This window comes from Nestor notabilis, unplaced genomic scaffold (assembly GCF_000696875.1).
Source record: "Nestor notabilis isolate BGI_N333 unplaced genomic scaffold, ASM69687v1 scaffold3337, whole genome shotgun sequence".
Classification (NCBI taxonomy): domain Eukaryota; kingdom Metazoa; phylum Chordata; class Aves; order Psittaciformes; family Psittacidae; genus Nestor; species Nestor notabilis.
The window spans coordinates 1-23,753 of record NW_009937623.1 but is presented as its reverse complement, the minus strand read 5'-3'; the positions used below and the strand labels follow the sequence as shown (position 1 = coordinate 23,753).

Genomic DNA, 23,753 nt, shown 5'->3' with positions numbered 1-23,753 from the left:
ACAGTGGTGGTCAGCAGGGACTGGAAAATCTTTTGTTCAAAGTATTTCTAGTGGAAGGTAAAAAGGAAGGTTTGTTTGTTTCCTCTGTAAGTTGATGTAAGAGTATGTTACATTCAGTCTAGAAGTGTGTTAACGGTTCATGTTCAGACCAACTTCTGTGTGAGTAAAAAGCACATGTTTATGTTTGTGATGAGTTTGAATAACTAAAAATTATTTTGCTTTGTCAGAAAGAAATTAGGAGGCTGATGCATAAGAAACACCGAGTGTTATCCCAGTTGAGACGTCTTGTAGTCCATTGTGCATAGAACCAGCTTGTTCCAACTCTGAGGTACGGGGAGCTGCAAAAATGACAAAAAATGCTGCTACTTCCAGACACTCGGTGGGTGCTTAATTTTTAACATTTTGACACTTGTAGGCATGTGTTGAAAATTAAAAAGATGTTGTGTGTTCGAACCCCGTTTCTTTTTTCTCTGAGAAGTAAGTTACAACAAAGTTGTGTATTCAAAATACCTGTTGTTTTATTGATCAGGATTGTGTGCGACACAAGTATAGAAATATATTTACATTGTGTGTTTATGTTTACGATGATTATGTTGCAGTAATTTGTTCTCTCAAATATGCAAAAATTGCTGTTGCTACAGGAATATTTTGACCTAACACTATTGTGGCTGAGTTCAGTACTACAGGACAAAGTCCAGTTCTGGGCTGTGGTCTGTGTTGGTACCTGCAAAGGCCTAGAGGAATGAATGCCAGTTCTTCCAACCAGCCTAAAAGCCTCTGAAGGACACATTTGGAGTGCCTGTAGCTGGACCGTGGTGATGCCTTGTGCTGCCTACAAGTAGTATCAGTTTGTCGTGTACTAGCAGCCTGTTTCACTTGAATTGTGCAGCTGCGATGGAGTTATGTTGTCCAGATCCATCCAAACACACAGAAAAAGAGCCCTCCAGCTTTCCTCTGCAGCAAGCATGCTGCCCAGTAGGATAGTTTCACAGAAAAAGAGCCCTCCAGCTTTCCTCTGGCAGCCAGCATGCTGCCCAGTAAGATAGTTTTCAGAGCAAGCATCTTCTTCCTCTTTTAAACACTGCCAAGTCAAATGGCTTTCAGACAGTCTGATAAATAGTGTATGGAGCCAGTGGGATTCTTCTAAGTTCTTCTGTTGTGTGCCTACCAACATAGTGCTAGATTGAACACACTGATAAACATCATTGTGTAGTAGATAATAACAGTAACTACATACGAGAAATGAAATGTCAGCAGTTACTGTAAGCTGAGATTTCTGGGATAGACACCTTTCAGTAAGTAAAGATTCAAACTGGTGGAATGACTTAGAGTAAGTAAGTATGTACAGAACGTGACTGGTGTATTTACATTGTTTTTACAGACGAGTTAGAGTGTGATTCTTTTCTGGAGAAAGGAATTGGAAGAATGCTAGCAAGACTTTTCTGTTGTGTTTTTCTTGGTTGGTTGGTTGGGTTTTTTGGTTGTTTGGGTCTTCGGGTGGGGAGTTTGTTTTGACAAATAGGCATTTGTTTCTTAAACCTGCTCTTCCTCTTAACTCTGCATATGGAAACTCTATAGTAAGATGCTGGTAAAGCTCTTCTATGAAACTTTCAGTTTGTAGCCTTTTAGATATTTATTCCAAAGGTCTGAGGAGGTTTTTTTTCCCTGCATTAAGGTTTCTACAGATGTTATTTTTCTGAGTGGAGTAGAAAAAAATTTAAAAACTCAGGCAATGGGCACCATCCAAAAAGCAGGTAGTTATCCAGGCTGTGTTTGAAGGACATAACTGTGTACAAACTTGTGATGCAGGTTTTTTCCCCTCTCTTCAGTAACTGGAAAAAGGTACTAACCAGTCAATATTGTTTCAGGTTCCTCTTTTTGACGATAATGCAAGTGAACAGTCAAAATCTACCCAGAGAAAGAGGGTGCTTCCATCTTGGATGCTGGAAAAAGATCTTCTGGTTCAGAGAATTTCTGAGCCTGTACCGAAAGGAGGTAGGTTTATGGTGCAGTACATTTGCATACCAATATACATTTAGGTGCTTTGGTATGATTTTATTTAGTTATAATGGTGGTGGTTCTCTTTCCATGCTCCATGCATGGCAGCTGACAGAGACTGACTTCTGTTGTCTCCTTTATCATCAGTCCTACAGGCGTGACAGAGTTCTTTGTGATCAGTTGATTTTCTTAATGTTCCTTTTTCATGTTTTTCATTTTCTTTCTAATGTCAGGTAACACACTCTCTTTGGGCAGCCAAATACCTGATATTCTGAAGCCCTACCCTATAGACTCACCTGATTTGTTCAGTATGCAAATTCTACGTAGTTTCTGTAGCTTTAATTCCAAGCCTTCTCTACATTTAAGTCACTGATGCTTTGCCCTTCTAAATTTAGATTCTTCTAAGTTCACAGGTTTTAAAAGTAGGGGTTTATTTTGTTACTGTCTGTGCTAGTTCTTTAACTATGACTGCATCGAACTTGATCGCTTAGTCCAAAGTTAGTTCCTAGGAGGAGCAGCCTTGTAGTTTCATACCAATATGAGGCCAAAATAGAATTGCATTCCCTCTTGTCCTTCCCACAAAAGGAAATTGCTGAATGTATGATAACCTCCTGCTGCTGTGTATCAGCAGTAACAGCAGCAGAATACTGTGTTCAGTCACTATCAATGGGAGACACAAGGGTGCCACATTGGCACAATCCCAAGAAGATTTTCTAGTGTGTCTGGCTTTGGTCCTGGGAGCTCGTTAGGACTTCTAAAACTGCCATTAGACATTCTGTCACAAACTTGCCACATGGCATTTATTGCTCTGATGACTTTCATTGATGGAATTGGAGGACTGAAGAAATGAGAGAAGGAAAACAAATATGTACATTAACAATGCTACCCCAGTGTTTCTGTCGTTCTCTGTGTGCCCTACCCTGCTTGCAGTCCTGTGGTGGGGTGTGAGGTGGTTTTAGATGCTGCTGACTTCCCTTACGTAGTCAGTCGAAGTGTATGAACTGTGGTTGGTGTGCGCCTGCCTGCTCTACTGTGTCCGACAGCTATTCTTTAATGCCTCTCTCCCCATCTTCTATTTCTGCTAAGCTGCCGTAATGGAGTAATTTGGCTCCTGTTGGCCAAGCAGGCCTGCAGAATTGTTTCGTTCAGTGTCTGACCAATTGCTTCTTATCTCCTAAAGTAAAGGCAGGTGTCTGGATGGATTGACCTGGACAGTGGTGGCTTTAAACACATCTGTCGTATGCCAGTTCATACCCTGCCTGTTCCTTTCCTCAAAAGCTCATTCTGAGAAACTATTTATTTTTTTCCTTTCTTCTTTCTCTCCCTTTCCAAATCTAGACTGTCCCCCGCTGACTTAGTGCCTCAGGTGTAAAAGTTGCAGGTTTTCTGGAGGTTGGTTTGTGTTCTTTTGCTTGTTTGTTGTTTTTTTTCTTCAACAGTACTATAATGTTTGTTATATATGTGCATATAAGGTTTGTATCAAAGACTGAAGACTTTGGTCATGCAGGAGATTTGGAGCTGCGAGGGAAAGGGCAACAGCTGTGCGCTGTTGAAGGCCTGACCTTGAGGGAGCTAAAGAGACACACAACCACTACTGGAGCTGTTTAAAAAGTCATTATGTGAAATAATGATTCTAGCTTAGAATGGGCTGCTGTAATAAAACAGCTGATCTCTTCTGCAAATCTAAAATAATCCCTTAAAGTTGTGAAATGGTTTGCATCTTTTTAGGATTGTTTTGGATGGGAAGGTAGAAAGGTAGAGAATAAAACTAAAAGGCCGCTTTTTTATTTATTTGGGGTTTTTTGTCTGTCTTCTACTGGAAAGGTAACACTGATCTGTGGTTTTGAAATCAGACGTTAACATTTGGAAAAGTTCATTGCTTCGTACTTTGGCATGTCAGTGTTTTTTGAAGGGGAAGAGTTTTTAAAGTCTTGCAAAATGGCACCAAGTGTCTTCCTTCTGAATGCGTTTTGCAGCAGATGGAGCTATAAGAAAACCAGGACAATGGCCTTAGCTGTCTCCCAGCTGTGTATCCAGAAAATACTGCGTCAGTACAGAGATCTTACAGTTTTCTGAGGTTGTGAAACTTTCCGAAGAGAGACACAACACTTGCTGCCTTTCTGTTGGTTTCTGGCTGATGAAATAATCATCAGTCATGATGTGGTTGACCAGGCAAATGGGCATACACTGATTTTGCCATGTCCTAATTGATGTTTGTGTGTATAAACTGGTAGTCTGAAGTGATACTTACATGACAGGTCTGTGGTAAAAGTTGTTCTTGGACATATGGTTTACTTGATGAGTTTTCCTTGTGTAAATTAAATTGTTGGTGTTACTGATACAGTCAGTCCAGAACATCTTTTGCCACATATTTGTTATTTTCCTCCAAATTCAGTCCAAAATATCCTTTGCCACATATTTATTGTTTTCTTCTGCATTTCCCCCTCAAGCATGTGTTTTATTCTAAAACATATTTTTTCGTACTCCTATAAGTGGGAAGTGACATATACATTGTTGAAACAGCATATGCACAGCTGCTGCTATTTCTCATGCTTTCGTCCAGTGTTCTGCTTTGCTGTAGCTTTAGATAGAATTCTAACGTGGGCAGGATTTTCCTGTAAAATTGCATTCTAAAAGTACCCTTTTGTTTTTCTTTTAAGGTAGTAGAATGAAAAAAGGCCAAGGAAGGGGAGAAAGTAATATGGAGTCATTAGAATCAGAAGTAAATGTGCAGCAGAAAAAAAGATCAGCTTCTGAAGAAACTATAGAGGATTTTGAAGGTGAAGAGGAAGATCAAAAGAAAAGGAGCTGTCTTTCCATCCCTGTCCCTTCGTCTCAGGTAATTATTGGCTCAGGACAGAACCATGGCATTTGAAAAAATGAGAATGTAGTTGGCAATGTCATGTTGAAGGTTAGGTCTACAACAGAACTTTGTTCTGCTTGTGATTTGTTCATTAACAGTTGTTTTGAAATGCCAGTCCATTGGCCAGCGCTATGACAAGGATCATGGAAGCCTTCAGAGTCTTGGGTTTCTAACACTCCCTTCTCAGGATCTGGGACGTAGACCCCAAATGTTCCAACACAAATACCAGACTTTCAGCTTTACAGCAAGAAGCTGGAAGACCATAGGCCAATATACTGTTTCGAGGAGTGGCTTGGTGCATGGTTTCTTCTTGCTGAGAACCCTTTAGGAATAGGTGATGGTATGGCACTGATGTGATGCAACACTGGACTTTGTCCAAACTAGTGCCATTGTAGTTGGTGAAGCTTTATGATCAGAAAATCAGGGTATGTGGCTCAGCAACTGCCATGTGTTGAAGAAGGGTAGCATGGAGTGTGCTTATGCCACTATCTTAAAATCTGAGCCAAAAAAAGAAGGGGAAGAAAAACCCCACCTGAAATCCAAAATAAGCTGTGGCGATGAGCAAACAGATACTTCAGTCCAGCTGGTCAATCCCTGTGTGTAGTCAAAGTACAGCTGTGTTTACAGGCAGTTAAAGACTTGATGATAGCACCCTGCTAGTAATGAAAAGAGAAGGATCACTCTCGAAAACAAACAAACCATATTCTGGTGAGAGCAGAGTGAGGCTTTCACTGACTTTTCCTTTAAGTGAACAACCTGGGAGGTTTTGCTAATCTCTAGCATTAGAGTTGCCTGGATCTGTTCTAGGATCTGATGAAATACTATTATTTGATACACATAATTGATTTTGACACTGAAAACTGTTGGGGTTTTGGTTTTTTAATTAATCTTAAGGATAATTGAAATGATCTACTCATGGAGAGCATACCCTCCCAGGGTGGTTTTGATGTAACATAGTGGTATTTTTATCTGAAGAGTGGTGAGCTTTGTTGTTGACTACGTACATTAATAGCTGCAGTGCTATTTTCTCTTTGTCAAATTACAAGGTGAGTGACTACATAATGACTTACTTCATTTTGCAATTTGTAAGTATAAAGCCTTACTTACTTTCTTCTAATAATTTAATCAGTCATTTTTCTCTCGAGCACACTGTAAGAAATTGCCTTCAGAATTTCACAGAAAAAATAACAGGTTAGTGCAAACAAAAGTAATAATCAGAGAGAGCTGTATAAGATTGGAGTTTTGATATCAAAATCATGCTCCTGCTGTTATGTTTAAGGTGATTGAGAAAATCTGCTGTAGGGTATGAAGTAAAAAGAGTGTTAATTCTTCCAAGCGCCAGCAGCCACCAGGTGGCAATGAGGTCACATACATGCTGGAACCAGGGCTGGCAGTTTTGGTTTTCCTTGATTGCAACCTGGTTTTAACTAGTACCTAATAAATGTGAAAGTGTTTGGTCTCGTTATATACAACAGAGGCAGTGGATTGAAGTAGGTAGTAGAGGAGTTGCAAACGGGAGTGGCAAATTTGAGTAATTTAGTCCTCCTTTTGTGAATGAAGCTGCAGTTGTTTGCTGAGGCTGATTTTGAGTCTCGCTAAAAGTCATCTTTATCTCCAGTTGACTTGAATATGCTGCTGTCAGGATCATTTGATGCTGATGTGGACTTTGCCTTTTCTTAATCACATTCCAGCTCAAATCTAATTGTCTCTGCTTTTGCTTAACCATTTTATGGGGCTTGCATTAAAAAGAACAAAACCAAATAGGAAACCACCAGCTGATTTTCAAGCTCTGCCGAACACATCTGTGTAAACTAAGTATAAATTTACTGGAGGGGAACTTAAGACAATAAACTGTAGAAAGCAGAGACTGTTGAATAGTTCTATAATGTTTCAAAGTAGTTCAGCCTTCAATATAGGTGTGCGCTCAGGTAATGCCTCAGTTGTTGGGACAATGTTCCTTTCTTTGTTATGTATCTCATACTCTTTTTTTAAAGCACACATCTCTTATTTTAAGTTTATACGTGCACCAACATTTAAAATACAGTATTTGTCAAAACTGAAGTCTTTGCCTGATGGGATCTACTGACAAACTTTTATGATTTAGAGTCACAAGCTGAGGCATTTAAGATGTATTAGGGTAGGATTAAGCTCAATGTGTATATCATGAATTCCCATGTATCTCCCGTATGTAGATAAATATGTATATTCCATATGTCTTGGTACGTAAGGGATTAAAATTGAACCTTTTATAGGAGTGTATGTTTTTCTGGATTCTACTATATCTTCACGCAAATAATCCCCGTTCATTTTTCAGGAACAGTACTTTTAATCAAAAATTAATTTAAACTAAAGTCCCTGGATTATTCACAAACTGAGGAGGTGGAAGAGGAGCCTGACTCCAGTGTGAGGGAACTGAAGTTGAAGATGAGAGCTCTTGGATAAGTTTTTCTTTAAAGTGTGTGTGTGTGTGTACTTCACTTGAGCTTTTCATTCAGCAGCTGTATTTAGCAGCTAACTGGAGTCTGGAAAGTGGAGCAGAAGATTTTAAAGGCTGGACCAGATGATCTTTCAAGGTCCTTTCCAACCTGGGCTGTTCTATGATTCTCTGATTTTGAAAATGATGAGGCAGAGTTTGACCTTAAAGCTTTTAATTCTGAAGAGTGTAAATTTTCAGGTTCTTCAAAATGTAACCTTGTTCCACAGAATACATCTGGATTTCCTCTTGAGAATACCATGAGAAACATGGAAGGAAGTAGCAAGACTGGAACAAAAAACCATGGAAGTTCTCTGGAAAAAAATGATAGGCAGCTGCATAGTAAACGGTCCCAAAGAGTAGGTCAGATCTCCAGTAAAGAAAATAGAATTGAGGAAACAGAAAACAAAGAGCAGATTACTGATTCTACAAGCCAACAAGCTCACTGGGGCAGGACTTCCCAAAATTTGGGTGCCCAGGAAGGGATTCTTGAGCCTGATGCAAATCTGGATTACGAGACTGAGATTTCTGATTCAACCAGAAGTGCAGATGCTTCAGAAAGCTCCAAACAGATCAAGCGTAAGAGGACACCTTGCATGTATGGATCAGGCTGTTACAGGTAAAGCAAAATTAAAACTAGCTGGCTTGTTATTAAGAAGTAATGTATTAGCTGTGGAAGAGAAAACAGTAAAGTTCTTTCAAGCTTTGATTTCAAAAATAACTTTTGGTAAACAGAGGACTGATGAGAAACAAGTGGCGTAACAAGAATTCTTTAAGTACGAGAGGAGGCAGGATGTCTTGCGTTAGCAGGTAACTGCTAACAGAACCCAAGCAGGGGATTAAGTACTTCAGCAAATTAAAAGATGAAGTGGTGTAGGAAATAAGAAACAATAACAAGAAAAGGTCCATTTTAAAAAGAAAAATAAAAACCATGTGTGTATGATACATGTGTGAAGGGGAGAAGAGATGTAGGTGGTTGAAATGAGCAACAGGGACCCTGCAGGCTTGTTTTATTAGGAGGTGAAACTTCTATGAAAGATGCTTGTATTTGCTGAAGTTATACACTTTATCATCTGAATACTTTAAATATTTGTCATCCCTATTTTTTTTAAGCTTTCAGTCCCCCTTCTAAAACCAGAACAAGGAATACTTACAAACTCCATATGAACCCTTATCTGCTTGATGTCTTTGGTACTATTTCAAGTGAAGAACAATGTATTTTTTTCCTCTCTCTTCTCCTACTCATTACCTCTCAATTTATGGTGAAATATACAAATGTCACTGGAAATACGCCAGTGAAGTTCCAAAGCACTAGCATTGTGTGCTGGCAAATGGCCAGTGACCTGAGATGTGCCTTTAGGAGAAGGTTTTGAGCTCTAGATAATCCATGTTCATTACAAGTACAAAAGATCAGGCTAATCCAGAAAACAGGGGGGGGTCTTGTGATTTATTTATTATTAACAATTATTTTTCTTTTTTTGCTTTTCCCTCAAGGGCTTGAGCAATAGGAAAAAACAGTGAGGTTCAGAAAACAAAGAACCACAAGTAGATGAGTTCTTGTGTAGTGAGGTGTGTCTAGTGCTGCAGATAACTGTATATATCAATAGCATAAAGCTGTTGTGTTAATGAACACATCAGACTTCCATTTTGCATGTTGTTTTTTTTTCCCACATCTCAATTTTTGCCCTTAATGATTATGTTGAGAACACACTTTTTTATTAGGCAGTTAAGCTGATGCAGTAGTACAAATGCAGCCTCTTGTTTGCTCCAGCTACCTTTAATTTTGCTCAGACAAGTTTTTCCCTGTATCTGTGGGTTAAGCTGGTTTAATGCTCTGATATGCTGAAGTATTCCTAATGTTTTAGGAAGGCAGATTTTGGTTACAGGTAATATGGAATAGGAGTTGGCATGTGCACATTTCTTCTTGGGTTTTTATTTTAAACATTTGGCAGCAATACTTTTGGAAAGTGCTGCCTTATAAGAAAAAAGAATGCTCTGAAATAACACATAAGAAAATTGTGCTTTGTCAGAGAATATTTCTAAGTAGGAAATATCAAAAACATCAGCTTTGATCTTCAGGGAATGTCAGGGGACTAAACTTGTTTGTTTGCAGCAAAAGAAATATGCTTTGTAGTCTGTCTTAATACTTGTTTTTTATGCAGACCTCCAAGTAGTCTTTCTGCATTGATGGGATAGCTGTGTTAGAGTAAAGCAAGGCACTGCAGTTACCCGTGTGTTTAATAACACGTACCTAAGTGTGAGGTGAGTGGACGCTTTGAAGGAACACACTGATAGCATATGCACAGCTTTCCATTCCATAGTGTTTTCCTGGAGCAAAAACTAGTTTTAGAGTTGTGAAGGAAGAGGAGTTGCATTGAGTGCTCTTTTGAGTACAACAGGTAGTTGGTTTCCTTCTCCTTCATGACTTTAACCTTGTCAAAGATGTCTTCTACCAAGAACATATTCTAGCAAGTCAACATCTTACATGAGACCTGCGTTAGTAGCCATAACATTTCCTTAAAGGTGGGGTTTTTTTTTCCTAGATGGGGTTCCTAATTCATAAAATGCCATTTATCCAATAACTAAATGCTCTTCAGCATTCTAGTCTTTATTTTGTACACTTCTATTAAGATATACTTGTCTTCTGGATAGAACTCTGTCATGTTGGGTACATGCTTAGTAAAATGGCATAAATTGAAAGATTAAATGTTAGAGAAATCTAATAAAATTAATAGAACATCTTAAACATTTAGGAAATAACTTTGTAACCCATAGTTCAGTTTCTTAACTTACTAATTTGAAAACACTCCTTTTGAAAGACTCAAGCTTGATGCACACCTCTCACTCCAGGGATTCTTCTTTCCATTGCCCTTCAGTGTCAGATTCTCTTTCTGAGATAGCCTGAAGCCTTACCACATTGAAAGAAACTGCTGTTCAGAGGCAAGTGCTCTGTGTGTGTTGCATCTGGCTATGTTTGTTGTCAAGATATACTTACTCTTTCATTACTCTCTTGTGTTCATTGTCTTGTCTGCTGCTTGTTTTTTGTAGTTAGAAGAATAGGGAATTAGAAATAAAAACAGAACCAAACCCACCCTCCTTTTCCAAGGGCTGCAGAGAAGGGCTGTGGTAGACCTGTTCTTTGCTGGCTGGGTGTGTATAAATCTTTCTCAGAACTGTCAAAGCAGGGCATGTTCAACCAGCCTTTGGGTTTGTATGTGCATTCTTCTAAATGCTTTGCTCTTTGTTTGTGAAGGTAAGTATTTTTCCTTTCACCTTAAGCTTGTAAATCTGGCAGCTAAAAAACTGTGTCTGTCTTTTTTTTTGAGTCCTGTCTTCTAATAAAACTTATAATTTAGAGCTTAGAAATATGTTACACGCAGTTGGGCATAACTTCAGGTTTGAATTCTATGGTTTTATAACTAATGCTGGTAATTGATTACACTTTCACTGCCAGTTTCCTTAGTAGCTGAGAAAATAGCCCTTAAAATTGTCTTAAATGTTTCACTGGGCAATATGTAGCTTCTGCTTGAGATGACTGCATTGATTCTGAAGACCTTCATAAGTTTTATTTGTATAACTTTTATTTGCATAATTTTTGGCATCATTAAGGGCAAGCACACAAATTCAGAGCTGCTGTAAAAGCAAAGTTGCAGTAAGTGTGTTTGAGAAGGCAACTGTCATAAGACTTTATTGTTAAAATAGTTTTTTAATTGGTTGATTTTTGTGCGAGTGTAATTTTGTTTTGATCAAACAAATAACATACTCCTCTGCAGTGAGGTTTTGTGGTGAAACTAATTGGCTTTGGAGCACGACTTATGGCATGATAGATGTGCTCTTACCACTCAAATCCCTTGTGCCCAAAAAAGATAAAATAAAAACCCCTCAAACAAGCCAAAAGCTTAATAAAAGCAAGAGGCTTGAGATTTTTGCAAGGAAGGAAAATGTTTGCTTAATATAATCTGTGCACTTCTCTGCTTCTGTTTATTTTGATGGTTATTGTTGCACAACACGTAAGAGTGGAATAAATACAAATTTTCCAGGTAAAGGTAAGATAAAATATGAAGTTTCTAATAGTCCTGAGCATCTGAAATAGGACATGTTTAAAGTACTTCATAGGTAACGTATAATTCAAGGAGCATCCTCAACTGGGCCAAAGGATCCTGAAACTCTGTGATAGGGAGCATACATCAAGATCCTTTTGTTTCCTTTATTTTTGAAAGGAAATGGGTATATCTGAAAATACAATAGGTTGGCTAATCAACAGCTGTTAGGCCTTCTTTCCTTGGTGACTATGGTGCTGCATGTATCTTACTATAGGAATAAATTAAATACAATCATAGAATGGTTTGGGTTGGAAGGGTCCTTAAGGATTGTCTAGTTCCAACCACCCTGCCACAGGCAGGGGCACCTTCCGCTAGGCCAGGTTACTCAAAGTCTGGTCCAGCCTGGCCTTGAACACTGCCGGAGATGGGGCATCTACAATTTCACAGAAAATTAGGTGCTTCTGTATCCCTTTGAGAAGTGAATTGTGTTTCAAATTACTGAAAATTCCTGCTATAATTCCTAATACTAAGTAACCTCTATACATTCAGAAAACAAAGCAAGTAGTCTCTAAAATCACTTGTTTTCATCTCATTTATTTTTAAACGAGAAAAAAAGTAGGCAGCCAGTCTGAATTTGGTGTAAGAAGTGATATTTCCTGAGAAATTGTTGTAGAACACTGGTAAATGCAACCTTGCAATGATTTACTTGACAGTAAAGTTCTTTACTGTGAGGGTGGTGAGGCACTGGGACAGGTTGCCCAAAGAAATGGTAAATGCTCCATCCCTGGCAGTGTTCAGGGCCAGGCTGGACAGAGCTTTTGCTGACATGGTCTAATGTGAGGAGTCCCTGCCCATGGCAGGGGGGTTGGAACTTGATGGTCTCAAAAGTCCTTTTCAACCCAAACCATTCTATGATTTTTAGTGAAACCGTGGTTACTTACCCAATAGTTTGCAGAATTTAACAGAAAAGACCAGGACTGTAAAGTCTGTCACCTGTGTAAATAGTTTCAAGAGACATTGGATCTTTAATAAGTAGCTCATGAAAGAGTTTATCGGTAGCTTTCTTGTTGAGTTTCCTAAGTGAAAGATACCAGGCAAATGGAGATATAAAGTAATAATACTAAATACCTTAATTTTCCTAATGCCAAAAAGGAGGCCTAAATGACCAGTATTGCTCACAATGCTTAAGTAATCATTCTGCAAAAGCTGTAACAAAAGCTTTTATTTCTTATGGCAGTAGTCAAAATGCTGAAATTAGTATTTATGTTGCCTATAAAGTTCCTAGGACATTGTGAATTTAAAGGAAAAAATGTCTGTGATCGATGAGGGAGCTGTTGTGTATGTAGCTAGCTACATAAATATTTCTGGCTTCTGTTTCTAAATGCAGCTGTAACAAGTGTGAATTAAAGCAGTAGTTACTCTGCGGTTCAAAGTTGTCATTCCTCTTGCTTGAGGCAAGCAGTTTACTTTTATAATGTGCACACACTGAAGGTTTCATAGCTACAGGTTGGGCAAAGACTGGATTCAGAGCAGCCCTGTTGGAGAAGGACTTGGGGGTGTTGGTTGATGAGAAACTGAATGTGAGCCAGCTTCAGTGTGCGCTTGAGCCCAGAAACCAACCGCATCCTGGACTGCATCTGGGCTGCATAACCTGAGCTGTTCAGCCTGGAGAAGAGAAGCTGTGTGGAGACCTCAGAGCAGCCTTCCAATATCTGAAGGGGGCGTATAAGGATGCTGGGGAGGGACTCTTCGTTAGGGACTGCAGTGGTAGGACAAGGGGTAATGGCTTCAAACTTAAACAGGGGAAGTTTAGATTAGGTATAAGGAAGAAGTTCTTACAGTGAGGATGGGGAGGCACTGGAATGGGTTGCCCAATGAAGTTGCGAGTGTTCCATCCCTGGCAGTGTTCAAGGCCAGGTTGGACAGAGCCTTGGGTGACAGTTTAGTGTGAGGTGTCCCTGCCCATGGCAAGGGGATTGGAACTAGATGATCTTAAGGTCCTTTCCAACCCAAACTATTCTATGATTCGATGTACTCTGGAAACTACTGTGGTAAATTACTGAAGTATTTCATGGATGTATTTTGGAAAATCATTTATTAAAATAGCTCATATTTCTTGCTTTTAAATGTTACATTTGACAAAATAGATGTCCTTAAAATAAATCACAGGGGTATGTAGATTTGCTGTTGGTACCAGTATGTTCACTTTGACATAATTTTTTGTAGTATGTTTTGATCTGTCACATGAGTTTCTCCTGAAGTGCTAATGTGTTTTTCTGTGTTCTTTTTAACATCACTTGCAGAAGTTTTGTAAGGCAGACGCTTCTCTAAGTGATGTTTATAGCTGCTTTGTCTGGTATGGTGTGCAATCAAAGCTATTGCCCAGAAGGAGAAGAATTTTTCCTTCAATGATGTGTAAATTTGTATTCAGTACTTGCTCACCTTGGATTCAACTGCGTAAATGCGGTAGAGCTAAAAGTTGAGGATGCTGGTAATGTGCTGTCATCACTAACACTGGTGTGACTCAACTGCATACGGAGTTGTTATGTTGTATGATACATTGTTGTAATTTGATATTTCAAATGAAATGAAATACCTTTTGCCAAGGCAAAAGTTGACAGCATAATCAAGGCAGTGTTCAGCAGAATGCTCCATCTAGAATAATGTTCTCTCATTTTAAGTATTCAGGTAGGTATTAACTCGCATTCAGAACAGAAACAATAGAGCCTGAGCTAACAGGCAATCACCCGAGGGTGTGGGGAGTCTTTAAATATGGCTGTTGTTCATCTGCTGTGCGTTGGCTCTTCCAGCGTGAGCTAAGACTTTAGTAATGTTTTCCATTGCACTTCAATAGCTCCAGAGGGAGTTGTGACTGAGCAAGTTGGCCACTGAGTAAGATTCAGGCTATAAGAACTACATGAGTAGATTGTGTATGTGTTGGGAGTCTGCAACTTCACTGATGGCAAATAGGAAAATCTGTGATTTGCAGCATATGCTGAGACCAAACTTTTCTTCTGTTATCCTGGAAGCAGGTCTTACATTCTGCATAAAGTTAAACATTAAGAGCTCATCTTCGTGTAACCACAGAAAAATAAGTTGTCACTGATTCAGTAACATCTTTCTAATCTTCACTTCTCGTGTTTAAATGGAACAGTCAGTTCTCAATATCTGTTTTTTGCAGGAAGAATCCCATTCACTTTCAGCAGTTCAGTCACCCTAATGATGATGATTATCATGAAACGGAGATCGTATCTCAGGATAACGATAACCGGCCTGAATGTCCGTACGGAACAGCTTGTTATAGGTAAGAAATGCTGTATAAAATGGCTTATCTTGCTTTACAGGATAAGAATGGTCTCCCCTGGAGTTGCAAAATGACAATAGAATAAAGAGTAATTGTCAATGTTAAATCTTGACTGTAGCCTTCTGAAATTTACTGCAGACAGACTGCTACCTTTAAAGCACCAAAGTCTGTGTGAGCTGGTGAACATGGAAACTTGACTTTTGGAAACTACTCACTTTTTCTCTTGTCAACATCTAGTAAACTGTTCTTCTTTTATATAAGCAATAATTTATTGTTGTATGTTCTTGATATGTAACTTTTAGTTTAAATTTTGATAAAGTATTGAGATTTTATACAAAAACTATTTTAATCAATATTTGATTTGTTAGAAAGCATGATTTAGTCACAGCAATAAAATGCAGTTTATGGCTTACTGCTGTTTCTGTTAAACACTACAGATCTTCCTCAAAAGATTGTTTTATTCCATTTGTTGCCAAATATCTCGGGTTTACACTTTTATTTAGCAGAGTTTAATGACTGCTGTGTAATTGATACAATGGACAAAGGGTATATTTTGAGGCAACAGCACTTCTGTGGGGTATATTGAAACTAACAGTTGCTGTGAATAAAGATTGTGCCAGAGCAGAAGCTTTTTCTCCTCTGTCTCCTGGAAAGCGTGGTGATCCTAAAGAGTGTGTTCTCTCTGAAATGTAACAAAAGAGGGTAACTCTTGAGAAAAAAACATGTTATATTCTGCTAATGCAGAGAAAGTATTTCTTTTGTGAAAAGCATCTATGAGATGAATTTCTTATCTTGGGATGAGAAATCTGGCTTTACACCAGTAACGAAATCACCAACATCCTTCTCAGGAGTACAGGATATGCTTTATCCAAAACCAAAACTGTTTCTTTCCAGGTAAGACCACCTCTGTGCTGTATTAATTAATAATTTCTTAATCTGTGTTTCATTCTTTGGTGGGTAAGGGCAAGGAGGCACCCATGAAGCAATGATAATTCTTTCAACAAAGCAACGGATGTAATTTGAAGGGGTTTTGTGTTATATTTGTTGTCTTTATCTGTTGGCCGCTACTTAAAGGGAGCATAACTGAATGATCAAGACGCTGTGCCTTGGGTTGGGATTGAATGGTCTGATGCTGATTATAGTAGTAAACCACTGAAACAGGCAATTCTTCTGGTTTCAGTACAGTGTGTTTAGTAGGAAGTTGTACTTCTGTTTTTTTATTCAGATAAACATCGCTTGTAGTGCACATATAATTTACTTTGGAACAGCAGTAGCTATAGAATTGTAAATCAAGTTGAAGATGTGAATTTGTCACAAGTTATCTGAGATAAAACCAGGTTTTTCTACTGAGGAGTCACTATGCTCTGGTTTTGAAAAGTAAGAGAATGTAAATGAGCGACTAGTTCTAGAGGCAGCCTTCACAGCAAGGGTATTTTGTAAAATAGACAAAAAATGTCTGCAGTTGCAGAAATTAATTTGAAGTTTCAAGCATGTCACATGGATCAGTTCTTATCTCACTGAACAAATGCATCTAATTTTACAACTGTGGAAACTATCTCATATCTTGGTTTTGATCAGCCATCTGTTTCTTTTTAATGCTGTAACAAGAGGAACGCTTTCTTAACCTGTTTGGGGTTTTTTTTTCCCCACTCTGCAGTCTATAAGCTGAGATACTGCAGTAAGGCACTGATCACAGAAGTAACGAAAATGATCCATAAAATACCAAGGAATTTTTGACCAAAATACTAAGGAGTTTTGGTCTTGTTAAGTGTGGAATAAGGTAGTGAATCAAGCCTGTATGGTTTTCTTCTTTGCAGGAAGAATCCTCAGCACAAGCTAGAATACAAGCACACTGCACCTCCAGGTAAGAAAGTTTGTTCAGTATAGCTCAAAGTCAAGGGGAAAACCCTTAAAACCCAGCAATAGATACCAAAAACCCTCTTGGAATAAAATGCTTTCGTCTGCTTAAGTGAGTAAAAGTGCATTTGCAGCTTCCTCTGTATTGCCCTGCACCCTTGCTTTTCTCAAGTGTGAGGTCTTGCCCTTGTTTGTACTACAGAGGATTGTTTGGCCTTTGCAGATTTGCACTCACTTTTAGACATGTTTTCCAGCTGAAGTGAGGTAGGCTGGCTCAGACACAACTCACATAGTTTGGATGATTTGTATCTTAAGAATTGACAAAAATGCCATGTGGCAGGTAGCTATTTTCATGAGTTATAGGTTTTATTGAAAATTAAACACAGTATAGTGTGATATTACCGGATCTCTATCTTCTACTTTCTTCATTCAGAGCTGAAGTATTACAATGAAAAGAGGGAATATATTTAGGTGTTACTGAAGTATTTCTCAACATTTCAAGTGGATACTGCAGTAAATTATTTCTATAGCTTTTCTCCCATCCCCATAGCAAAATATATACCCATAAATATTTGATGCTTTATAAAGATTTATAGCTTATAATTTTATACTTTTTATTCTTATTTTTCTTTTGATAGGAAATCCTCAGGTAACATAAAATTTTTCAAGTCTTGTGATGCTCTAAAACAAACATTACAAGCAAGTCCCTCATCTATTTTTTATGTAATTTATTTTTAGCCAGTGATTTTCTTATTGAGAGGACAAAGTTTTGCATATATGATCTCTTGAGCCTTGTAAGGAATATAATTAAAAATGAATCTGAGTTTCTGTTAAAAAATTTTCTACTCCTTTTTTATATTCCAGTAATTAGACTTGTTGAAAACCACAGGGGAATGTACTGGTTACATTTTGTCTGCTCTTAAAGAATTCAAAGAGATACTTTGCTTTGTTTTTGTGCTTTTTCTTGGTTATTTGGACTTGGAGACCTTTTCCACTTGAAATCCCAATTCAATAAACAGTAGTTCAGAGCAGAACAATTATGGAAATGTTTTACTTTAAAGAACCTGGATTATGGTATTATTAGGGAAAAATTGCACTTATGGAAACAATGCTGTAAAATACTTAAATGCTTTGATATGTCAATTTGCTGCTTAAAAAAACCCCATAACCAGTATTGATGACATTTGTCTGCTGATGGTATGGCTCATAATTTTAAGAACAGTTCATCTGGGTTTTTTGGGCAGCAGAGTAGCTTTCATACTGTAGATACAGCAGAACCATTGCAGCATTGATTTTAATAGGTCAGCGTTCTGTTGTATCAAACTCTATGAATAACTCTTATGCTAGGTTGTGCTCTGTCCTGACTAATAACTTTCTTTTCTTTAGTAACTGAAAGAGTAACCCGAAAAAAACCTGCAAAAAATGGTGAGTATGTTCTAGTGTTATAAACGGGCACATCAGCATGAGACACCACAGATCTGCACTGGTTTTCTGGCATTTAAAAGTGCTGGAGGTGCTTGGTAATATTTACCCAAAGAGAAAGTAGATGTTATTTCAGTCAAACCCTGTCTGCTTTTTTACAAGTAATAGCGTTGAAACCGAATTTGTGCGAGGCTTCCTGGATGAGCATACCTGTACTTCCATAGGAGCAGACAAGAAAACAAACAAATGTCTTAAGGAGACACATGTGGCTGAATCAATTCTTCCTTCCTTACACAGGGGTTGTAATAAGATGAAAGGAATCCAGTATTTTGTTGCCACGTGAAGATTGATTCCTCTTGACACATTGAGATACTCCTGCAGTGGCTGAACTTTAAATAACTTTCAAGTGGTATTTGTGCGTGTAGTCATGAGCTTTTCGTAGACTTTCTGTGGGGTAAGATACTGGCTTCTTAGGACTGAAGTGTAGAAGAAAGTTAATGCCTTTGAGTGGAGAACAGCTTTCATGCTAAACTACAGATGTGTCCTTCTTAGTTTCTTCTTGTCAGTGAGGATTATTAGTAGCACAGGCAAGCTGTAGTGTCGATAATGTAAATTGTAATACTGTGGATGAGTATCTCCCCATTTACCACTGGCGCACCTAAGGTCGCTTGGTTGCTGCCAACAGTGTTCACTTACATGTTGCAGGTGCATAAACTCCAGTTTTAAATATCCTTTAGGTCCGTTTCCAGGCTTCTTTTGTGTCTCAGCTTCCAAATGTGAAGCTCCCTATCTTTCTAAAGTAATTTAGAGCAGTCTGAAAGTCTGGTGATATGCCATCTTCACGTTCACTGGCCTGAATAGTGCGTGAGGAAGTGGAACAGCTGCACCTCAAATGGAAGTGGGAACTGGCTTGTCTTCCTTGAGGTCACCAAGGTGTGGCTGGGCATTTCCTAAAGAAACCCTCAAATTAGAGGTACCTGCTTTCTAGAGAAACTAAATAAAAGTGCAAATAGCTGTAGTCAGTTTTTTAGACAAAGTGTTTTTGCCTCCATTTCTGTTGTGGATGGATTTAAGAGGTTGCTTTTATACTTCCCACTGAGAAATTTCTTTCCCATCCCATTTCCTTATCATGTATGTGTGCACTTCTGCCATCACTAAATGCTTGATATGATTGTATCTGTGAACAAGCACATTCTGAGGCTTGTTTGTTACCTGTACGCTTTGCCATGCCCCATGATGCAAACCTCACCCTGATCACTCTTCCCGTGCAGAAATGTGTATTCCAGCATGGTGAGAATTGTTAATAGCATTGTAAGAACAGTGAGGGGTTAAGATTTTATAATGAGGCAAGCTGGACTGGGTGCATGTCTGAAGTCTGATTTTAATCTTGAAGGTTTTAAATTGTAGCTGTGCCTTTCTTAGGAACACCTTCCTTACCCAAGTGATAGATCCTGTGTGTGCAGCTCATCGCAGGGTGTCAGCCAAATGTGACTACATTGGCAAAGTGCTTCTCTTGTAAGCGTGTAAAACTTTACATGGAAGTGAAATTCAATTTGTCAAATTCAACTCCTCGTACTAAATAACAACCAGAAAAGAACTGATACTCTGCACACAGGGGAAAGAAGGGAATTCATTTATTAAAGTGTTGGTCACATTTACTGGTTGGATTTTTTTTTTATCTCCCACTGTCTTGTCCAGTTTCTTAGCTCTCTTGAGGACAAAGCTTGTAAAAGGTTGTGCTCAGCACCATCATGTCTGAGGCAGTCACACCAAGCCATGCAAGGTCACAGACAGTCAGGGCTTCATTAACCTTTATTTCATGCTGTTTGGCACAACTGCACTATTAAGTACACTATTCTGTGCAAGTGTATTTAAACTCCACCAGCCAAGAAAAGAAGGGTACTGTCCACCTGGCATTTGACATGGTTGGGTTTTAATGTTTTTAGTCTAATTGCTACCAGAGGGATTACAGATTGCCTGTAGAGACTGTGGTCTATGTTCTAAGAAATCGTAGAAGGCTAATTACTGGGGCAATAGTTGTAAGGGAGGAAGAAAAGACAAAGGTCGGTTACGCTGTATTAATTTGTCACTACTGAATGACCTCACTTGCACTGCTGCTAATTAGGTGAATGACCTGCTGCAGCTATGGAGGATTCTCCTACACACTTCTTTGTAGGTTTTCTGAGGTTCAAGAGGTTGCTAAGAAATGCTTATGGTTAATATAAACATCGATGATTTGAACTGGAGTCTGTAGCTGAGTTTAAAAAACCAAACATGTTTATAGTTTCATATGAACGGTAAGAACTGCTCAACAGATAACCTGTCAGTGATCTCATACAGATAATTTATCTCTAGATGAGATAAGAATGCAAAAATTTGAGGCTGGGAAGAAGAGGAAGGACAATGGTTTTACTCAGAGGTATGACTTAAGGGCAGAATAACATTATTGCAGTGTTAACAGACTTTGGCCAGTTAGGAATTGTGGTCATGTAAGAAAAAGGGAGATAGCGTAGGCTTGTAGAGCAAGGGTTATGCACTTCTACCAAAATCTGGGAGCAGTGGAAATAAACTTGTTAAAGGTTTACAGCTACTGATGAATAAGAGAAGGCAATGCTGCTATGGCAGCAGCTTTTTATAGACACTGCCGAGTTAGATAAATAAGACTTCTTCAAATAGCAGAATTACCCTGCCTTGGGGAATGGGTTTAAATGTGCCAACATATTTGAGCAATTAAAAGAATACTTGGAGACAAGCTGTCTAAAGAGTTTAGGAACATGCTGTGAACAGTATCCATTTCTTGTAAACAGAGGTTTCTGAGTCTTTGAGTGTGTCAATACAGAGTATTGTGAACTACTGTGAAGAGAGAACCTAATTTGAGCACAAAATGTAAGTTGTGAAGAAGCTGAATGGACAACAGCTTAGAAAGCAGTGTGATAAAATAGACTGGACTGTGAAATAGGTTGCACCCAGCTCAGGAAAAAAAGTGTTCTGCTTTTTTTGTTTCCTTAACCTGTGTTCAGAAAGGAAGCACAGACTATCCAGCAGGGATCCAAGTTGAGAACATAGGAGGTGAGTGATGTAGCAGATTCCCTTATCTTACCTGAAGCTCAGGAAAGAAGTGAATGTGAGTTAAAAGCCGTGCCAGAGTAAGAGTATAAAATAGCCCTAAGTAAGTGTGGATGGATGAAGGCAGAAAGTCTCGGGTCAAAATAAATGGCAAGGTAAATGAATTGTTTAGATACAGAAGTGGCAGGAAGACAACTAGGAACATTGTGTGCGCCACTCCTTGAGAAAAGGAAAGTGATCAGAAGACATTATCTGATGCTGGTTTTTTTCTTGTATCAGAAGATATTATCAAGAGGCCTGATACTGTTTTCCAAGTGCTGGAAGAAAAGCCAGTAAGGAAAACTTTTAAGTGATCAGACAGGTAGGTGCTGCAGAAGGGGTTAGAGAGCGATGGTACAGCTTTTAAGGAGAGTCTTGAAAATCAAGCCCAGAATTATCAGCATTGGGTGGAGTGCTTTAGTTGATTCTTTCTCCTCTTGAGGAGAGAGACACTAACTATACAGTCTCTGGAAGGTCTTAGTTCTGTATTTATGATACATGAGTATATGACGTTTTTGTCCTTACAGGAAAAAGGGCTGTGGAGAAAGACGATGCCAGTGATGATGAACCAAATGAATATGACCTTGATGACAGCTTTATAGATGATGAGGAAGAGGAGTGTGAACCTACTGATGAAGACTCTGACTGGGAACCAAGTTCAGAAGACAAGGATAATGAAGATGTTGAAACACTTTTGCAAGAAGCACATAGATTTGTTAAGACCAAAAAGTAGCTGCATGGACCAACATTACACGTCTGATGTGGTTGTGTTAAAATACAGATGCACAAGGAGAGGAACTGCTTTGAAAACTGATTTTTCCTCAGTGATGTAGGCACTACAGAAAGATTTTAATGGGGATGAGGGGATGCAGCAAAGCCTTTCATTTCCATATGTATTATTTTGGTGGGTTTTTTTGTTTTATTAAGTGGTGGAGCCAGAGGACTGAGCTCTGAAAGTTTTTGGGTTTTTCCCCCCTCATTTATTTCTGTTGCAACACCATTGGTGTCTCATAGTTTGAAATAGAATTTTAAAGGTTATGAATGCTTCACCATCCTATACTTAAGTATTTGCATTAGGAAAGCCTTTTGTTTTGCTGAAATGCTATATATATATACACTGTGTTGAATGGAAAGGAGTTACACTTCACACCTGCAGTATCGCAGACCTACTTCACCATTGCTGGGGAATCTGTCTAAACCAGTTTTTAATGTTCTTTTAAGTTGTTGCAATCTTAAACTTCATTATTCTGCTCCTAGCTTTCCTTTTAGGTGTCATTTCGTTGATTCTGTTAATGTGCAGTAGTTAAATACAGGTTGTTTAGATCACCTGAGAACAGTATCGCAGTGTATCGAACCACTCGGTTGTCTCCATAACAATTATGGTGTATTTGCTCTCATTACAGCAGTATCATTTGCCATGCCTGTACATCACTGGAATTATGTTCAATTCACAACACATCCAAAGTCTTGGTGACTGTATTTTTGCACAATTAAACTTGTAACATAGTGTGGGAAAAACACGTAACGATGTCTTTGTGAATTCTAAAGACTTTGTTGGAAGATCTTGCCTTCAGCGTGCTTACAACTTCCCTGAGCTTTCAGGAAAGTAAGTTTAAAAAGTTCTAACACGTTTCAGGATAGATGTCTGGAGCCGTGTGAATTTGGCACTTGTTTTTGTACACAATCCTGAAATTCAGCAGGGTAGGCATTCTTGCGTGGCTCTGTTCCCCTGTGAACATCTGCTCAATCATGGTTGAAAACAGACATCCAAATATACTCAAGCTGTTCAGTTGGGTGGCAAAGTGTTCTCTGTTTAAATCAAATGGCCATTGCTGCAAGCTGGCACTGGGCTGCTTTAGGATACTGCATCATCCTTGCCAATGATGTGTCAGAAGCGTCACTCAAAAATTCCAGATACCAAAAACAAACATTCATGATGGGCAGCTGTTTCAAATTTGCAGAACATCTGCTTCTGTTGGCCAGCAGCATACTAGTTACTAAAGCTTTTTCATCCAGAAAGAATCTATTACAGTGTCTGATAGTTTCTTCAAGTTGGAGCATTCTCTATCATAGCGTTATTTTGTGAACGGCTGTTTAAACTGCTCTCAGGAGCTACTAGCCTTTCCTTTTAAAAGTTGAAATAGCCTCTTTTATCTCTGGAGGCTCCAGATACATATCACAAAAAAGCAAATTTGGAAGTAATTCTTGGTTTTGCATATTAGCTCAAGTTTTATTATTGATAAACTGGGGAAGTCAAGGCTGGAATCGAGCTGCTCTATACTGATAGGTTGAAGCCATCTCTGTTAAAGCGTATTTTCCAGTTGTGTTATTTCCATAACAGCAGGATATATTGTGATTCTTCTGGAGGGATGAACTTGTGTCTCCAGGATGTTGGTATATTGATCGATCCTGCTCTGTTTGAGGTACAGATGAGACTACCCAGACACTCAGCAGACCCTCATCTGTCAAGTGACTGAATATTCTATCAGTGAATCAGGAACATGCTCAGGGGGCTGGAGCACCTCTGCTGTGAAGACAGGCTGCGAGGGTTGGGCTTGTCCAGCCTGGAGAAGAGAAAGCTCTGGGGAGACCTTACAGCAGCCTTCCAATATCTGAAAGGGACCTGCAAGAGATCTGGGAAGGGACTTTTTCCCAGAGCATGTAGTGACAGGACAAGGGGAATGACTT

At 38.8% G+C, this 23,753-nt stretch overlaps 1 protein-coding gene across 1 annotated transcript; it reads left to right on the top strand.

The window, feature by feature from the left end:
* Positions 1 to 254: 254 nt before the first annotated feature.
* On the top strand, positions 255 to 21,798 carry APLF (aprataxin and PNKP like factor; the record flags this gene model as incomplete). The annotated part of the gene is made up of 8 exons (XM_010018895.1): positions 255 to 379; positions 1,869 to 1,995; positions 4,659 to 4,837; positions 7,565 to 7,953; positions 14,559 to 14,681; positions 16,499 to 16,545; positions 17,925 to 17,963; positions 21,593 to 21,798. Coding segments are annotated over 8 exons (1,235 nt in total), but the record flags the coding sequence as incomplete, so codon positions are not given.
* Between the last annotated feature and the right edge of the window lie 1,955 nt (positions 21,799 to 23,753).